Genomic DNA, 18,631 nt, shown 5'->3' with positions numbered 1-18,631 from the left:
TGTTTAAGGAGCCAGGAATTTACATTTTCATCGAGCTCGATATACGCCCGAATCTTCAAAGTAACAGTTTGAGCTGTATGCTGGATCGAATGCCGACAACACTCGGTCTTCAATGCGACGAAAATACAATCGAATACAGGTAAGCACAAAAACTTTTTTTATTTGCAGATACATATACAGATATATTTTTTAAATGTATAAAAACTGGATTAATTACTATTTTAAGGTTAATCGGAGTAATAGACTACACATCGAGGCACTACATTGCATACTGTTTGCGTTCCAATGGATTTTGGCAGATGTACGACGATTTGCGAAAAGAGATTAACAAGTGTGGTTCTAAAACTATAATAACTCCACATCTTGTAGTATATGTACAAAAATCAGTTTAAAGATGGAAAACCAACTGAAACTGAGGTTCCTGTGAATAATGCAAATTCAAAAGCAGAAAGTGACAATGTTGATTGGACAGAAGGTAATGATACAGATCACAAGTAACATTATGCGTATAGAGTATAGAGACAATGTAAAGAACTAGTTAGAAGAATCGCATACATGGCATAGGCGAACGAGGCAGAATAGTGAGAATCACAACGATGTTTTCAAGATTTCTCGTTACAGAAGTTATTCCATTGACTCAAGCTCCAGAAACTCTTCAGATAATGATAAAAAGCATATAGAGCGTGAAACGGATTCAGTTGTATTGACACGCAAGCAGAAAGAGATTATGGAAAGAATACTATTGGGTATGACAGATACATCGAGTTGGTACCTAAGTAAGTGTTCAGGATTCTGTAGATCACTTGTGTTTAAGGTGGAATACCATTGATTTATTTATCGACTTTTATTTCAGAAAGAAACGTACACAAGAACATCCGAGGACACCTCCAAAATATATAAAATACAGCAGAAGAGGCTGGGACGGCATGATAAGATTGTAGTGGAAACAACTGCATTCTTGGAATCCTCCTAAGGAGGACCAAACAGATTAAGAGGCTGTCGTTTCATTGAATTACTGCTTATCACATTTTTCTTAATTCATATAATTATTGCATATCTTTCGTACTTTCTTGTTTGTTACGTACTACTTCAACAACGTCTATAATATTATACTTTAAAGCTTAAATACATTAAATGTAGAAATAATGATTTTAAAATAATCGTTTCACGTTTTAGATTTTTGTTTACAGTATTTTATAATCATTTAAAACAACTTCGCTCATAACCTATCAGTTTAACATACTATCACATATACATATATATTTTTGAAGTAATATTTTATGCAGATTATTATAATCATATAAATATAGAGTCAGTCAAAAAGTTCGATTTTTGCGTCAAATTTTACTGCACTCAATAAAAGCAAACTATTCATCAATCAAGTAATCACTTTTTCATATAATCATTATTTATGATTAGTCATTTTCTATGAAGTAGACATTATCAATATCGTTGCCTGTGTATTACATGTGGCATCATCATGAATATTGAAAATCGAACACAATGTTTTGACTAACTCAATATTTTGAGGCAAATTGAATTGATAATATATAAGTTAAAAATGTTCGAATGTTAACTTGTGAAGTTGTGCAATGCTTTGGATACAAGATTTAAATATGGTAATAAATAAAATGTATGAATGTCCATATATACTTGAGAATTATAATCTAAAAAATATACAAAAATAAAAAATGAACTTTGTATCTTCTTAAAATTACTGTACTTTTTTATCATATAAATCAATATCATCACACTAAGACGAACTTGTCATATATAACATGTTACAAATCTTACTAAATAATCAATAGATATACATATTGCTTTTATATCATAATTCTGTTATTCTGTTGTGTCTCGTCCACTTGAAATAAAAGTTTAATCAGAGACATTTTTATATTTTTAATTTAGCTGTGTTTCAAGTTTACTCAAGATAGTATCCAGTTTCTGATTGGTATTAGCTTCCATTTTGTTTCTTTTCCTCAATCTTTTCTCCATTTCATAAAATTTGTTGGTAATGTACATTCTCATATCAATATTTGATTCCTTATTAACCTCCTTATAGTTTGGACTTCCACAGTTTTCACTGTCTTTCTTTACGATCCCATTTTGAGATTCAAGAGAATTTGGCTTCTTATAATTATTTCTGTAATTCAAGCAATTCTTTTCATTAGCTCTTTTTCCAATTTTATTGTTACCTGTCAGATATTCCAAGTCTGCAACAAACCTTTATAGACTTTTTTGACAACATTGTTCCTTGTTCCTAGTTTATCATAATATTTAAATACTCTCCTTTCTATATCATCCATTTTATACGGTTTGCCATTGCCATTGCTAAGAAAAGTTTCAATAATATAAAAATTAAAAGCATCTAACTTTGCCTCTTTTGTGGCCTCCGTCAAAAAGTTTTATACCAAATACCCATACTAGGATCTTTATTTCTCGTTCTGGTAAACTGTTGTAAAGAAATAATTATCATTATTATTATTATATTGTACAGAAAAGAAAAATATTTACAAGGACATCTAAACACTACCTTCAGTCGTAGGTGGTTGTATCATGGTCTCTCCAATGAAAAAAAGTTCTTTCATATTCGTCTATAAAGTCTGTGAATAGTGATATTTCATATTCTCCAGATTGTTTGAAAATTTCAAGGACACTACCTTCCAACACGACGTAATACGTGCTATTTTCTGGCAGTTTGTCAGTTTCAGTTGGTTTTCCATCTTTAAACTGATTTTTGTACATATACTACAAGATGTGGAGTTATTATAGTTTTAGAACCACACTTGTTAATCTCTTTTCGCAAATCGTCGTACATCTGCCAAAATCCATTGGAACGCAAACAGTATGCAATGTAGTGCCTCGATGTGTAGTCTATTACTCCGATTAACCTTAAAATAGTAATTAATCCAGTTTTTATACATTTAAAAAATATATCTGTATATGTATCTGCAAATAAAAAAAGTTTTTGTGCTTACCTGTATTCGATTGTATTTTCGTCGCATTGAAGACCGAGTGTTGTCGGCATTCGATCCAGCATACAGCTCAAACTGTTACTTTGAAGATTCGGGCGTATATCGAGCTCGATGAAAATGTAAATTCCTGGCTCCTTAAACAACGTATACTTTCCCAAGCATGGATCTTTACAACGTATGTGATAACTTGGCGATCGAAAGAACAAAGATTTCTCCAGAGATCTAAAGCCTTCTTTTCCAATAATTTTATGATTTGGCTCTAATACTACAGTTGGATACGTCCTGCCCTTGCAGCTCGTGCATTTCGTCGTATTTTTTATACTTGGTTCCGTGGCCAAGGTTTTTCTTACAACATTTGCGATGTTGTCGAGAGCATCAATTCTGTATGATACAACCGTGAGATCTGTTTGCACTTGGGGTTCACACTTCACAAGCATAATAACTTTTGAGTATTTACAGTCCTCAAAGGGATCAATAAAAAGCAATGTAAAAATTGCATCATAGACGTACAAAGATAAAGATGTGCTACATACGGCTGCGCATCTGATCTGCGCAGATGACGCCACCGTTTCACGGAGTCGGGAGTGCATATAAGTTTTTTATTTTTTTTTCAAGACAGATAAACCAACAAACGTTTTAATTAGTTTATTTGTGACCAACAAACGATTGCGCATCGATTAAGCCGCAAATGGTAAAAAAATAAGTTTCGTCCGGCTAACTTTCCACACAATTTTCTTTTATTTAAAAAAAAAAAAGTATTAGCCAACAAACCTTTTAATTAGGCCAACAATGACCAACAAACGACCAACAAACGATTCGTAAAGTCAAAAATTAAAAAAGTAAAAGTTGCCCGGCTAACTTCCCGGAGGTCAGTAATATTGCATATCTGTAAAGTGTATAATTTAATGTATAGCTTAATCTATACCTTAATGTATATCGCATTTTCATGTTTCATGAGAATATGTAAGTACATTAACCCGTTCTTTCCTAGCATGATATAATAAGTTAATAAAAGTGTATTCATGAATCATGATTTATAAAATTCGTTGAATACTCACAAAGGTGAAAACCAAGCTCTAGTGAGAGGGATAATAAAGGAAGTAGTCATATTATTGCAAATAACAATTTATTTTAAGTATTGTATATAAAATGTATATAACAAATTTATACTGTATGGAATCGAGCAATATTAGTTGGCATTTAATATGTCTCCATGTTCCACTGTCATCTTTTCGTGCCACCTTACTTTGAACTGTAGTTTGAGACTCTTCCTTTAAAGTGCATGAGCCAGAGCATATGTTTAATCCATCTATGGTGAACAACACATCTTGCAAGGCTTCGAGATTGCTAATCGGAGTCTCAGGGACATTTACTGTACTTAACTGTACTCGTTGTCCGATGATATTAATTCGAAGTGTCATGTCATCACACAATACTACCTCCTTTATTGTAACAGTATGCTCTACATCACCAGTTTCAATGTATGATGAAGTGTAAAAGGTAACAGCGTTTGTATATGACTGTACAACCCACAATTTTGGCAAGCATATTTGACGTTCTATTACATCAGTAAATTTAAATTCCGTTGCTGGCTCTGTGTTCACATGTTCCAAAATATCTGTTTGTTTTATTAATGGAGTATCAATGAATTTATTCGTAGAATGACTGCTTGTCGATGGTGTCTGCGAATCAACTACAATTTGCTCATTTTCCATGATATTTTCCGTCCATGGAAACTGAGATGGAATGGCTCCTTTTTTAATCGAGCAATTTTATAAGCTGACTGGAACAATGGATAAACATTCTCAATGTTTAAGATGAAAGTATGAGCCACAATATATGTAGGACAATATTCTTTACTTACCACACCAAGCACAATTCCATCGGGTCTGTAACAGTATAATATAAATTAATAAATTTGTTCCCCCTCAACGCCGAAGTGATCCGACTCGTTGGGAGATCTTAAATTAAATATCGAGACTCCGAGAAGGCCCACACACACGCGCGGATTGTTGTTACGGGCCTGACGCTGCCCGTCGCGCAAAACGAGAAAATCGAGACTCACTCGAGATCTAACCGTGACATAGTGCGCACGAAGTGAGAAGGGCCCCCAAAAGTAGTCGGATCGCAGTTCACGATTGACTACAGGAGACGATTATCACAAGTGACCAACCGAACAATGCACTGTATTAAACTGGAGAGAGAGACGTTTTTCACACACAATCGGTAACTATAAAACTCATTTTTCTTTGCTTGAAATATAAAATCAAATCTGTTCATTACATCTTATTGCGAAGTATCATATTCAAGGGTCATCCCAACCATGTATCCCTCCCTGAGCTACCGTTAGACAAATACCTTATCTTTTACTGATTTTATAAAAATTAGTTGGCGCTCAACCTAAAGTTAAAATTAGAGCCCTGGCGGCTATAGACCCGGCTGCGCTAGGTGAAGGCTTATATAAAACGCTTGTCTCAGGTCCTAACAGTTTTCTTTTTCGAAGAATATCATCTTTTTTAAAATGATATTCACAAACTCCTTGCGTACATTTCAGCACCAAATCGGGACGTTTAATTGCGATTTGCCAGACCTTTTGTCTTTCTTCATCTTTTGGAACGTTAAAAAAGTGCACCTTTTCATAATTACTCTTATAACCTGACGTACACCCTGGCACGATGCAGCGCATATTTGACACATTCACTTTTCACACGAAAATATGAAATCAATTGTACAATTGTTCCACAACTATGTTTCACTGTATTTCATAAACGAATTGCTCAGAAAACTACTTCACTCTCACTACTCACTACTCTTCACGGACTCGGACGACTCACAATCAGACCATGGTTGCAATATATTGGGTTGTTCGGAAAGTTATTTCGTTTTTTCAAGGAAAAATGAAAGGCGGTTTTTTCATATTTAGAATAAATTTTATTCAGTGATGTATTGGCCATTTTGTTCCACTACCTTTCGCCATCTTTCTGGCAACTTTAAGATTCCACGCTCATAGAAGTCCTTCTCCTTATTGACAAAAAATTGAAGCAAGTGATTTTTGACGCCTTCATTTGAATCGAAGTTTACATTGTTCAAAGAATTTTGTAGAGACTGGAACAAATGGTAATCGGATGGTGCCAGATCAGAAGAGTATGGTGAGTGTGGTAGCACATCCTATCCAAGCTGTAAAAGCTTCTGGCGAGTGACTAAACTTGTGTGTGGTCTGGCATTGTCGTGATGGAATACGACACCTTTCCTATTCGCCAATTCTGATCGCTTCTGCTTGATGGCAGCATCCAATTCATCCAGCTGACGCCAATACACTTTCGAATTAATCTTCTGGTTGCTTGGTAGTAGCTCGAAAAATACGATTCCCTTCCAATCCCACCATACAGAAAGCATGATCTTCTTTTGATGAATATCTGCCTTGGATGTCGATTGAGCAGGTTCATCTTGCCTGGACCATGATCGTTTTCGCTCAACATTGTTGTAAACTGTTGAAATTTGATTATTTCCCTTTACAAATGTGCGAGATAAGGTATAAATAAATGTGTTCAGTATTTCAATAAACAAAAGAAAATGTATATATATATAATTACGAGAAATATGTAACAATACATTCAAACAGTTTCAAATAATTATATATCAATCACATACAAATAAGCAAGAAAATATACGTGTGAACCTCAAAGTCACAAGAAAAGAAGATACAACATTAGCCAATGCTTTGTTCAAGCAAAGAATCTCATAAATCAAATTAAAGAAAAATTTCTACTCATCCAATTGATTCCGTGACTTCCAGATATCAGTCGCCTTTTTCGTTTTTCAAATCTGTGCACAAATCCGCCTTAATTCTATATCGGTAAACTATTCGCCAGTAACCATCCGCCAGTGGATCCACTTATTTGTTCGCTCGCTCAGTACGTTCGCTCGCTACAACGGTCGCGTGAGAAAAAAGGCCGAATACATCGCTACGCGTCTCATCGTGCCGATATTTGTTTATCGATATTTGATGCCCGAATCTTCCCGAGACAATTGGGCAGAATTAGCGCGAAGTTTAAACTAGTTTTCTCAACACCTCTCCTTAATTCTGCACTACATTGTCAGCAGTTGATCTCTAAACTTTTCAAACTTTGTTACATTTAATGGTTTGGTAAACACGTCCGCTAGTTGATCGTTTGTTGGACAATATTTCAGTTTTACAATACCATCTTTAACTAATTCGTGTACATATCTGAATTTGACATCAATGTGTTTAGAGCGTTTATTCACTACTCCATTTTTCATCAAGGCAATCGCACTTTGATTATCTACATTTAATTCAATGCTTATTGTTTCTGATAATAGTTCTTCCAATAAAGACTTTAAGTAAACTAATTCTTTACAGCATTCCGCTGCTGCTATATACTCAGCTTCAGTACTTGACAGTGCAATTAACGACTGTTTTCTTGAGCCCCAACTGATAGCTCCGTTTGCATAAAAGATCACGTATCCAGTGGTACTTTTTCTGGTTTCCGTATCTCCGGCAAAATCGGCGTCGCTGTATGCTTCCAGTAAGTTCAGATTTCCATTTCTCTTATATTCAATCCCTCGTTGTCTATTTCCATTCAGGTACTTGAGTATGTTCTTCACATCTCTTATTCGTTCTTGAGTAGGTTCCTCCACATATCTGCTGCAATAGTTTACACTATATGCAATATCCGGTCGTGTCCTCGTTGATAAATACAACAGGCTGCCAATTGTTTCTCTGTATGGATAAGGGTTTTTAGGTATGGTTTTTGTTTGTTCAGCCTGACTTATTGGTATTCTTGTTGGTTTGGACTGGCTCATCTGACAGTATTCAAGTATCTTTTCAATATAATCTTTTTGCGTTATTTTAATTCCATCGCAGCTCCTTGCAATTTCGAATCCTACAAAAGTTTTCATCTCGTGTATTATTGTTATTTCAAATTCCTGCTTCAACATCTTTATCATTGCATTAATTTCTTCAATGTCATTTCCTATTATGATCCCATCGTCGACATATACGCCTATGATTAGTTCACTATCTGTTTTCTTGAACAGACATTGTTCGTTATGCATCGGTCGAAATCCTTTCTCCTCCAGAAACTTTGTAAATCTGATGTTCCATCTAAGCGGTGCTTGCTTGAGGCCGTATAGCGCTTTATTTAGTTTAAATACTTTATTTTTGCATTTGTATCCTTCTGGTGGGTACATATAAATGTTCTCTCTCAACTCACCGTACAAGAACGCTGTCTTGATATCAAATGCTTTTATTATGTAATTTTTCATGGATCCTACAGCAAAAAGGCTTCTCAATGCTGTCATTCCTATTACGGGGCTGAATGTTTCCAGGTAGTCTATATGCTGATTTTGTTCACAGCCTTTGACCACCAATCTCGCTTTATAGCGTCCGTCTGATTTAACTTTGAATAACCATTTGCTGTGTAGAGGTCTGTTGTCTACCTTCTCAGAATCTACAGTGTCCCATGTATTGTTCTTTCTCAGCGATTCCATTTCTTCTTGAATTGCTTGTTGCCATTTTAGTCTGTTACATCCTGTTACGGCTTCCTTGTATGTTAGTAGAACATAGTCTGTGTATCTGTCTGGTTGCTTCTTCTTCCTGCTTGATCGTCTTAAACGTTCGTTATCGTGATCAATGTCTTCTTGTACAGCTCTTTCTTGGTTTTCTCTATCTTCTGCGTCGACAAAATCTTTTTCTTCTTCAATTTGGTCTTCAACTTCTTCTACATTTGCTTCTTCTTCGCTTCCCTCTGAGTCTTCGTTTTCATTTAAGTCTTTCCATTTCAATCTGTATAATGATTTATTTTTATTCGCTGTACCGCTTGTAAATTTTACGTCTCGTACTATCTTAATTCTTCGTTTCTCTACATCCCACAACCTATATCCATTTGGTGCATATCCGACAAATTCATACCTTTTGCTCCTCTCATCCAATTTATGAAGTGGTTCCAGTACTTTTGCATACGCCGTACATCCAAAAAGTTGTAGATTTTTGACGTTAGGTTTTTCCTCTTCCCATTTTTCATACGGAGTGGTTTTTAGCGTATCCGTTGGGGATCTGTTCAGCAAATATACCGCTGTGTATAGAGCTTCTCCCCACATCTCTTTCCTTAGCCCTGAATCAAACAGCAAAGCTCTTACTTTATCCATCAAGGTTCGGTTTAGCCTTTCAGCCTTGCCATTTAACTGTGGCGTATAAGGTACAGTTCTATCTAGTTCTATACCATTATCTTCACACCACGTTATCACAGTTTTGTTAACGTATTCCTTGCCGTTGTCACATCTGAGCTTGGATGCTTTAATGTTCCACTTGGATTCCACTCTCTTTATGTATTGCTTGATTTTACTTGAGACTTCATCTTTACTCTTGATCAGGTATACCATGGCATAATGTGTGTAGTCGTCGAGAAAAGTAACAAAATACCTATATCCATCCCACGTGGTAGGCATTATCGGACCGCATACATCTGTATGGATAATTTGCAGCGGTCTCGTGGCTTTTTCTCTTGAGTTGCCGAAGGTCAACCTAGTCTGCTTTGCCTTTTGACAGATGTCACACACCTCTTCGAGTTTTTCCAATTCCGATGAACTCAGTTTCATCCCTTGACAAAGTGTTTGCATGACTCGTAGATTTTTCTTGTTGATGTGTCCGAGTACTCGATGCCACATCATCGCACTGTGTGTTTGACCGTCCGCCAGATGTGTCTCTTCTTTTCTTATTGGTTTCAATTCTACCTGAAACAAACCGTTCTTTAATTTTTGTCCTTCGAGGATTACCTTGTCTCCGTATTTTATTTTTACTTTATCTTTAGTGAACTCTACTTCACCACCATTTTCAGTGATAGCATGTACTGAAAGCAGATTTGTGCTCAATTCAGGCACGTAAGTCACCTCTTTCAGCTCACACTCTTCGAACTCGATTGATCCAACTCCTTTGGCCGTCATCGATTCGTTTTGTTTAGCTACTCCTATCCTCGATTCCACTTTTCTTAAATCTTTTAGATAATCTTGATCATTTGTCATGTTGGACGTGGAGCCCGAGTCTACTATCCATTTATATGTTAAATCCTTATTTGCCATAAATGCCACTTTATCCGACTTGTCTTCTTTAGTCTCTTTCTTCTTTCTATAATAACAATCCTTGTCTATGTGATTATTCTTCTTACAGATGCTGCAGAATTTTTCATTCCTCGTTTGTTTATTACTGCAGTCCTTTGCTACATGTCCTGTTTTATTGCACCGGAAACACCTTACTTCTTTGTCTCCAGATTTCGTTCTGCAGTCTTTCGTAAAATGTCCTACTTTACGGCATTTTTGACATTTCTTATTTGTAGTTTTAAACGCCACCGCCTTCTCTTCACTCTGACTTTCTTTATTCCTTATTTCTTCCGTTATCAGGCGCGCCGTCAAGTTCTCTAGTGTCCTCTCTCTTGTAGCCGTCGACTCCCACGCACTCGCAAAATGTCTGAAGCTGGCAGGTAGGGTTGCAAGTATTTTAGAGATTATCATGCTCTCGTCTATTTTGGATTCCAGCGCTTCAAGTCTTGAGGCTATATTTTTCAATTTGCTTATGTAAGTGGCGATGTCCATGTTTTTCTCAAACGAAAGTGCATAAAATGTTTGCAAGAGGTTGCATTTTTGTTGTTCATTGTCTCTCTCGTAGATTGTATTTATTTTTGACCACATCTCTCTGGCCGTGTTACAGTTAAGTATATGCATCAGTGGTTTTTTCTCAATTGTTGTTACGATTATTTTCTGTGCCGTAGCGTCCTTTTTCTTCCAGGCTGCATCACGGTGGATCTCAACAGTATCGTTGTGCACTATCTCATACAACTCGAGCGATCGAAATATAATGTTCAGCTGAAATTTCCAAAGTTGATGATTTTCCGAGTCCACTAAACGCTCTACACACGTAGTGTCTTCTACTACATTTTTCGCCATATTTCCTTTCTTTCTGTTACTTTATAAGCTTTTTCCGTTTTATTATTTTACGTGTTACTACGATCCGCGTATTACAACAATTTTTTTAAATAACTCGCGCGTCACTACAGAGGATTTTATGACACTATCAAGTTACTACATTAGCATTTTACGACAAAATCCGCGCTACCATCAGCTTCGATTTGTCAACCCGTAATTCGCGCTCTTATCCGCGTTGCCGAGTTTTACTTTGCGTTTTATTTCGTATCGGAATTACCGACACTCTTCTGCGATAGTATTTCAGTCGATCACTCTCGAAATTTTAATTTCCCTATATTGCCGGTTACACCGGGCCACTTTCTCCGCAAGCAATTTCACGCGAGCTCTACTATTTACTGTTTTTTTCATTCGACTTTACTTGTTTGTTTTTGAACCGTTGCCTGTTATTCCGAACATCACATTCTTCTGCGCATTTATAAATTTACCTATTACACCAGAAATTCAAATTTCCAGATAATTTATATCGTAATATATTTTATCTCTAACATTCACAAAAGGAACAAACGCCCTGGGCCCATAACCTGTTGAAATTTGATTATTTCCCTTTACAAATGTGCGAGATAAGGTATAAATAAATGTGTTCAGTATTTCAATAAACAAAAGAAAATGTATATATATATAATTACGAGAAATATGTAACAATACATTCAAACAGTTTCAAATAATTATATATCAATCACATACAAATAAGCAAGAAAATATACGTGTGAACCTCAAAGTCACAAGAAAAGAAGATACAACATTAGCCAATGCTTTGTTCAAGCAAAGAATCTCATAAATCAAATTAAAGAAAAATTTCTACTCATCCAATTGATTCCGTGACTTCCAGATATCAGTCGCCTTTTTCGTTTTTCAGATCTGTGCACAAATCCGCCTTAATTCTATATCGGTAAACTATTCGCCAGTAACCATCCGCCAGTGGATCCACTTATTTGTTCGCTCGCTCAGTACGTTCTCTCGCTACAACGGTCGCGTGAGAAAAAAGGCCGAATACATCGCTACGCGTCTCATCGTGCCGATATTTGTTTATCGATATTTGATGCCCGAATCTTCCCGAGACAATTGGGCAGAATTAGCGCGAAGTTTAAACTAGTTTTCTCAACATAAACAATCAATTTTTCATCTCCAGTTATGATTCGCTTCAAAAATGGTTCATTTTCTTAACGTTTCAACGATGAATCGCAGATGATAATGCGTCGAATCAAGTCAATTTCCTTTAAATTGTGTGGAACCCAAATATCGAGCTTTGAAACGAATCCAAGGCGTTTCAAATGATCGTAAACAGTCGAATTCGATAAATTTAACTTTTCAGCAATTTCACGTGTTGTTATGCGACGGTTTGCATCCACCAGAGCCATTATTTTCTCGTCATCAGCTTTAATTGGCCGACCTGAACGTGGTGCATCTTTCAAATCGAAATTTCCAGTACGAAATTTCGAAAACCAATTCTGATACTGACGTTCACTCAATACATCTTCTCCGTACACGGCACACAATTGTTTTCTCGCTTGCACTGCATTTTTACCCTTTCGGTAGTAAAAAAGCAAAATATTACGAAAATGCTCACTTTGATTTTCCATGTTTGATGTGATGCCAAACAAAAATTACTTGACAGATCGCAACACAATAAGATACTAAATGACGTCTGAAATGTCAGTTGTCAAAATATAAAACGAATTTGCCGCTTAGAGTAAGGTTAAGTATCGAGGAACGCGACTAACGACATCTCTTTGTGAAAAACGAAATTACTTTCCGAACAACCCAATAGAAGCGGACAAGGTATCTTACTAGCGCCACGTAGTGGCCGGCGACATTATTTTGCCACCGTTCAGTATAGGTAGTGGCCTAGTTTACATCGTCGAATCGTTGGTACGCGTATTAAGTTTGATACGCACCAATGCTTTAGTACGGGTGCGTTTACATCGAATGTACTAAGGGAAAAAATAATACGAATTTAAATTCATGTCAATTTTGTCTCTAAAGTGGTGGTATTTAGAAGTGCAATTTGTTTCAGTTTTTTGTAAGTGAAGTGTATTACTTATTTAAAACAAGAAAATATGAATAATAATAGTGTGCCAAAGTATGTGGTTACATTTTATATGTTTCAAAATTTACAATATACTCGAAGAAGACGTATGATGAATTTGATAAAAGCAAAGCGGCGAACCTTATTACAACGTCTACTACGGTTATGTTTGGAGAAAAAATTTAATTTAATTTCTATGTGGAAATTAATAATAAGTAGTCCAATACCTCCTCAACTTATTACGACAGGCAATACAATACAGAAGAATATGGATGAAAAAAAGAAGTTACGAATTTTGGGAATCAATTGTGCTAAATTATTATACTGATTTGGAATGGCTCGAAAGTTTCCGAATGTCAAAAATGAGTTTCTTAAAATTATGTGATTTACTTGAAGATGAATTACGACCCAAAATGCAACTTTTAAAAGCTAGAGAGCCTGTATCTGTAAAAAAACAAGTTGCTATAGCTATGTATAAACTTGCTAGTTGTTGTGAATACAGAGTAGTTGGGAATGTATTCGGAGTACATAAATCAACAATGAAGAAATGCTTATACAGAGTTGTAAAAGCAATTAATACGGTTATGGCTCCCGCTTATATTAATATGCCAAACGAAGAGGAAGCTAAATATATTGCAATGCAGTTTGAAAACATATCCCATATTCCTCAAATAATTGGTTGCATCGATGGAACGCATATACCTATTACAGTACCAGAAGAAGGCTATAGAGATTTTGTTAATAGAAAAGGATGGGCATCTTACAATGTTCAAGCAATAGTTGATCACAATGGAAGGTATTGAAAGACATAATACGCAAATATACATATTAAGATCACATCTGTTGTGAAAATATATACAAATAATTGTATTAATAATATTATTTACAGGTTTCGTAATGTTTTCGCCAAGCATCCTGGTAGTGTTCATGACGCCATGGTTTTCAAAGATAATACATTATACAAACGCTCACAAGAAATAATACCGCAGGTTTTTATCTTTTTATTAAGGATGTTTGGTATATCTAAACATGTATTGATATATGATACTGATTCATTTTTCTATAAAAGAAACATTTATTTTATTGCAGTTGGAGAAACACGTTAACGGTCAAGGAATACCTTTCATGATAGTCGGAGATCCAGCCTATCCATTTCTGCCATGGTTAATAAAAAGTTATTCCGGTTCGGTTTCACCTAAAGAAGAATCATTTAACGTCCACCTCAATTCCGCAAGAGTTTCAGTGGAAATGGCATTTGGAAGACTGAAAGCCAGATGGAGGATGTTACAAAAAAAATTAGATTGTAACTATAAATTTGTACCTCTAGTTATAGTTGCGTATTGTGTGCTGCACAATTTTGTGAAGACAATAAAGACAAATTTCTTGAAGAGTGGTTGCAACAAGTTCGTGAGTTAGATGGAGTATTTGTGCAACCAAGACAACTAATAAATCGTGAACGAGACAATGTACGTTCTACTATTATACGAAATTCTCTAAAAGATTACTTAGCTGCAAACTTTCCTCTTCGAAAAACTCTATTAAGATAAACACTTTTCTTTGATATACTGTAAACTGGAATTACCTTAGATCATATTCTCATCTAACTTTTATTATTATGTTCTTATTCTTTTTCATATTCAAATTTATTACTAAATGTATGTATATTTATGTATAATAAATATAAATATTAATAAAGGTTTCTCTTTATTTATTTATATAACATTTTGATTTTATATTTTATTTTTTATATTAAAAATATTTTAACGTATTTATATTTTAATAACATTTTATCTCATTTTATCTAAATAAAAATATTCTCTAATATATAGAACATTTATAATACTTTTGTTTCAGTAACTTAAAACATCTATAATACTTTTGTTTCCATAACTTAAAACATCTATAATACTTTTGTTTCCATAACTTAAAACATCTATAATACTTTTGTTTCAGTAACTTAAAATATTTATAATATTTTTGTTTCAGTAACTTAACATTTAAAATTTAACATATTTAATACTGTTATTAAACTTAAATATTTAATACTAATAACATATTATATATACTTTGGTTTCAGTTCTAGTTATAATATTGCTTGTCAGTACCCTTATACAAATTTTCATGTCTTTGAACTATCGTTCTTCTCAGTAATAGTACAAGATGTTGTGGATGTTGACGTCCTTGGTGTATTTATTTGACTTGATCCAATATTTCCTTGTTTCATTTGTTAAACCAAGATATATTGTTATATTATATAAGTGCATATGTATTGCTAGAGAAAATGTAGACTAAATCTCGCTTAAGATAAGACTAATTTCATCATAAACATACTAGAATAATTTTGACATTTTGTGGCAGCTGATAGTTTGTTGGTATTCTATAATTTTGAGGAATAAAACAATTTTGTGGTATCCCACAATTTGGTGGCGGGGCCTGAGATCCTATTACTTGCATCGCTTGTAAAAAAGATTGCATCTGTTCTCTTTGAAATGCATGCTCCTTCTCTATTATTTCTTTCTCCCACAATCTTTGGTTTTCCATTTCAACTTTTATTATCTCTTTCTGCATGTTATTCTGTTTTATAATCATATCTGATAAACATTGTTTTTGTGATTGTAGCATCTTCTCTGTATAGCTGTCTAAAATAGTTTCGTAGCTTTTTCTACCTGTAATGTTATAACTACATCAATACTTATTTATCTGCTGTTATCAATATCACACAATACTGAAGTAGAATGTGTATATATACAGGGTGTCCCAGAATTGTGTATGAAGCTCTCGTGAGCGGGTAGAATGCATCGAACTGAGAAGAAAAGTCCTTTGCCGTTTTGAAATTTTCGCAATAGTTAACGAGTTATTAATTATTAAAAATCGCTATATTAGTCCGGCCTGTCGCCGAATGCAAGCGCGCGGCGAGATGCGATCGCCTAGAGATCGAGGTTGCTAGGCGAGCGGAAAATTGTTTATTACAAGTGGCAATGACTAGGCAAGAGCGACTTGTAATAAACAATTCTCCGCTCGCCTAGCAACCTCGATCTCTAGGCGATCGCATCTCGCCGCGCGCTTGCATTCGGCGACAGGCCGGACTAATATAGCGATTTTTAATAATTAATAACTCGTTAACTATTGCGAAAATTTCAAAACGGTAAAGGACTTTTCTTCTCAGTTCGATGTGTTCTACCCGCTCACGAGCACTTCATACACAATTCTGGGACACCCTGTATATATATATATATATATATATATATATTATATATAGAATTATCAATAGTATATGTATACATACATATATTTAAAGTTGGTCTTACATTAAAATTGCTGCTAAATGACCAGAAATATCTAATATTATTTAATTACCCTATACGTACCTGCAAATCCACGTTTCTTCTTTCTAGGAGGTTCGTTGCTAATGGTTGAAGTAGACTCACTTTCTTCTGGCACCTCACTATCATTCATACTATCCTATGTATATTCACATGCTGAAATTATATTCAATTAATTACTTTTTTACTTTAATAACGATTATGCACAGCATTGAACGTTTCAGGACTAGGATTCTGAGTGCATTTTATACTACATTTACTAGTATAAAATTCAAGAAAACATTTCAAACGAGTTAATTAATTTCATTTAAATATAAATGTAATTATGACACTTACACGATTCATTTTGGATATTTGTAGTGTCGATTCCTAATGCATCATGAAGAACTTGCACATTTGGTCGAGTACAATATAAAATATCTAATTGTTCATAGAATGGACAGGTTGTTTTTGCTGCACCACTAACACTATTTTCTCTTTTACATTTATAGTAGGCAAGTTTTAAATTTTTTAATTTTAATTTCATCTGTTCAGCCGTTTTAAAAAAATCTTTTTTCTCCATATCTTCAACTAATGAATGGAAAATGTCAATATGTTTGTGTTTTTTCCCATCCATTAATGAAATAATTTGCTTCTCTATGCACAATTCTAAAAATGTTCGTGTTTCTTCTTCTCGCCAATTTAATCCTTTTTTACAAGACATTTTTAAATGTAATATTGCTTCAAAGAGAGATCACAGCAAAGTTTGATAATACCGGTTTTGAGGTTATGCTTAATGCTAAATTCCCTTCACAATGCGTTTCATTCGTTTACATCGTCATTTGTATCACTTGATACGCGTATCAATTTAGTATGATACTCCTACTTCATACGCTCATACCAAGTTGATCCGGCAATGCTTACATCGTGCGTACTAAATGTTTAGTACGAATTTGGTACAAATATAGTACTTGATACGTGTATCAAATGCACGATGTAAACTAGGTCAATATCATAGACATAGAGATATGGACTGCGCCATCCATAGCTATATCGTATGGTCAGGAAAAATGAGAAGGAGAGGACGTGAAGACGGCCAATCTTTCTCTCTTTCTAAGCGTTGAATAGAAAGAGAGAGAGATTGACCGTCTTCATGTCTTCTCCTTCTTTTTTCACGACCACTTTTACATATGGATGGCGCAGTCCATATCTCTGTGTCTATGAATAGTATTAGAGAGTGTCAGAGGGCTGCCACAGGCTATTGTCTGCACCGTGATGTTGCCGCGCTGCTTTCTACCGTGAAGGCCGGTCTATCTCTATAAGTCTATGCTTTAAACATTTGGTAATACCATAGACATAGTAAGAATAGACCGAGCGTGAAGCGCAAAACGCGAAGCACAGCTAGAAAAGGACGGAAAGTAGGTGGAGGATCTCTTTCTCTCTCTGTTCGCGTCTTCCCCACTCTCCGCTCTTACCCCCACTCTTCTTTCCTGAGAGAGAGAGAGAGAAAAGAGAGAGAGGAGGAGAGAGGAGAGAGAGAGCAATCCTTCGCCTGCTTTCTTTCTTTTTCTACCTGTGATTCACTGCCAAGTTGAGAACACGCTCGGTCTATTCTTACTATGTCTATGGGTAATACTTAAGGAGACGGGCTTCCTCACCGATTTTCTTCTAACTTTGCAATATCGTTTATTTTGATGAAAAAATACGATTGCGAGAAGGAAAATCGTCGCTCTCAACTAGAAAGAAAGTTATCACCTACTGAAAAATGACAGTTTCGGGGTTAGGAAATCTGTCATACCGGCGATCTACGGGCGTAGCGCACACTGACTGAGCATGCGCGGTGACGTCAAAGTGCGTGAAATTAAACGCGTGTGTACTTGCAATGCAAATTAGTGTTCAATTGCGCACCGTGCAGTTGGACAGATAGCCGGTAAATTACAATTTGTGTTTCAAAATAGGCTTAATTGATGCGGAATCGTTTGTTGTTTCCGAATGAACTAATTAAAACGATTGTTGGATCACGATTTCGCTTAAAAAAGCGAAATTCTATTCAAAAGAAGAGACGAAATTCCATCAGTAGTTTCCCTTCTATGTTATTGAATGATTTAAGGTATAAGAAATACTAATTGTATATATACACTATGGCTGTGTTCAGGGAGACGCTATTAGCGCTATGTAGCGCTGAAAATCTATAGTATACGTGACATGACTATAGAGTTTTAGCGCTGATAGTGAGCTCCCCGAACACAGCCAATATATTATATATGATACGTAGGGTGTTTTCCAGCAACGACACAGTGCGACACAGTCTATCATTCTATCTTCTTTCA

General features: G+C 35.2%; 3 protein-coding genes across 4 annotated transcripts; 1 reads left to right on the top strand and 2 right to left on the bottom strand.

The window, feature by feature from the left end:
* Window positions 1–1,888: 1,888 nt before the first annotated feature.
* Window positions 1,889–3,478, bottom strand: LOC105286178 (hypothetical protein). Its single transcript, XM_026969364.1, has 4 exons — window positions 2,979–3,478; window positions 2,534–2,891; window positions 2,225–2,452; window positions 1,889–2,143 (listed from the first exon to the last, which is right to left on the bottom strand). The coding sequence occupies exons 1-2, from the start codon at window positions 3,410–3,412 to the stop codon at window positions 2,726–2,728; spliced, it is 600 nt and encodes a 199-aa protein (XP_026825165.1). The 5' UTR covers window positions 3,413–3,478; the 3' UTR covers window positions 1,889–2,143; window positions 2,225–2,452; window positions 2,534–2,725.
* An 86-nt stretch (window positions 3,479–3,564) lies between these two features.
* Window positions 3,565–14,653, top strand: LOC105286180 (protein ALP1-like). Of its 2 annotated transcripts, XM_026969363.1 has the most exons (6): window positions 3,565–3,843; window positions 4,636–4,816; window positions 4,916–5,201; window positions 13,248–13,795; window positions 13,889–13,988; window positions 14,089–14,653. In XM_026969363.1, exons 4-6 carry the CDS (start codon window positions 13,272–13,274, stop codon window positions 14,413–14,415), a joined length of 951 nt encoding a protein of 316 aa, XP_026825164.1. In that variant the 5' UTR covers window positions 3,565–3,843; window positions 4,636–4,816; window positions 4,916–5,201; window positions 13,248–13,271; the 3' UTR covers window positions 14,416–14,653. The 2 variants fall into 2 exon arrangements, with proteins under 2 accessions (XP_026825164.1, XP_019889476.1); XM_020033917.2 differs by lacking the exon at window positions 3,565–3,843 and having other exon boundaries at window positions 4,704–4,798.
* A 569-nt stretch (window positions 14,654–15,222) lies between these two features.
* LOC105286181 lies at window positions 15,223–17,335 on the bottom strand. Its single transcript, XM_011350928.2, has 3 exons — window positions 16,659–17,335; window positions 16,368–16,478; window positions 15,223–15,665 (listed from the first exon to the last, which is right to left on the bottom strand). The coding sequence occupies exons 2-3, from the start codon at window positions 16,453–16,455 to the stop codon at window positions 15,319–15,321; spliced, it is 435 nt and encodes a 144-aa protein (XP_011349230.1). The 5' UTR covers window positions 16,456–16,478; window positions 16,659–17,335; the 3' UTR covers window positions 15,223–15,318.
* Window positions 17,336–18,631: the final 1,296 nt, after the last annotated feature.

Source organism: Ooceraea biroi, chromosome 4, assembly GCF_003672135.1.
Source record: "Ooceraea biroi isolate clonal line C1 chromosome 4, Obir_v5.4, whole genome shotgun sequence".
NCBI lineage: Eukaryota > Metazoa > Arthropoda > Insecta > Hymenoptera > Formicidae > Ooceraea > Ooceraea biroi.
The sequence above is the reverse complement of the archived record's forward strand: the minus strand, read 5'-3'. Positions and strand labels throughout refer to the sequence as shown.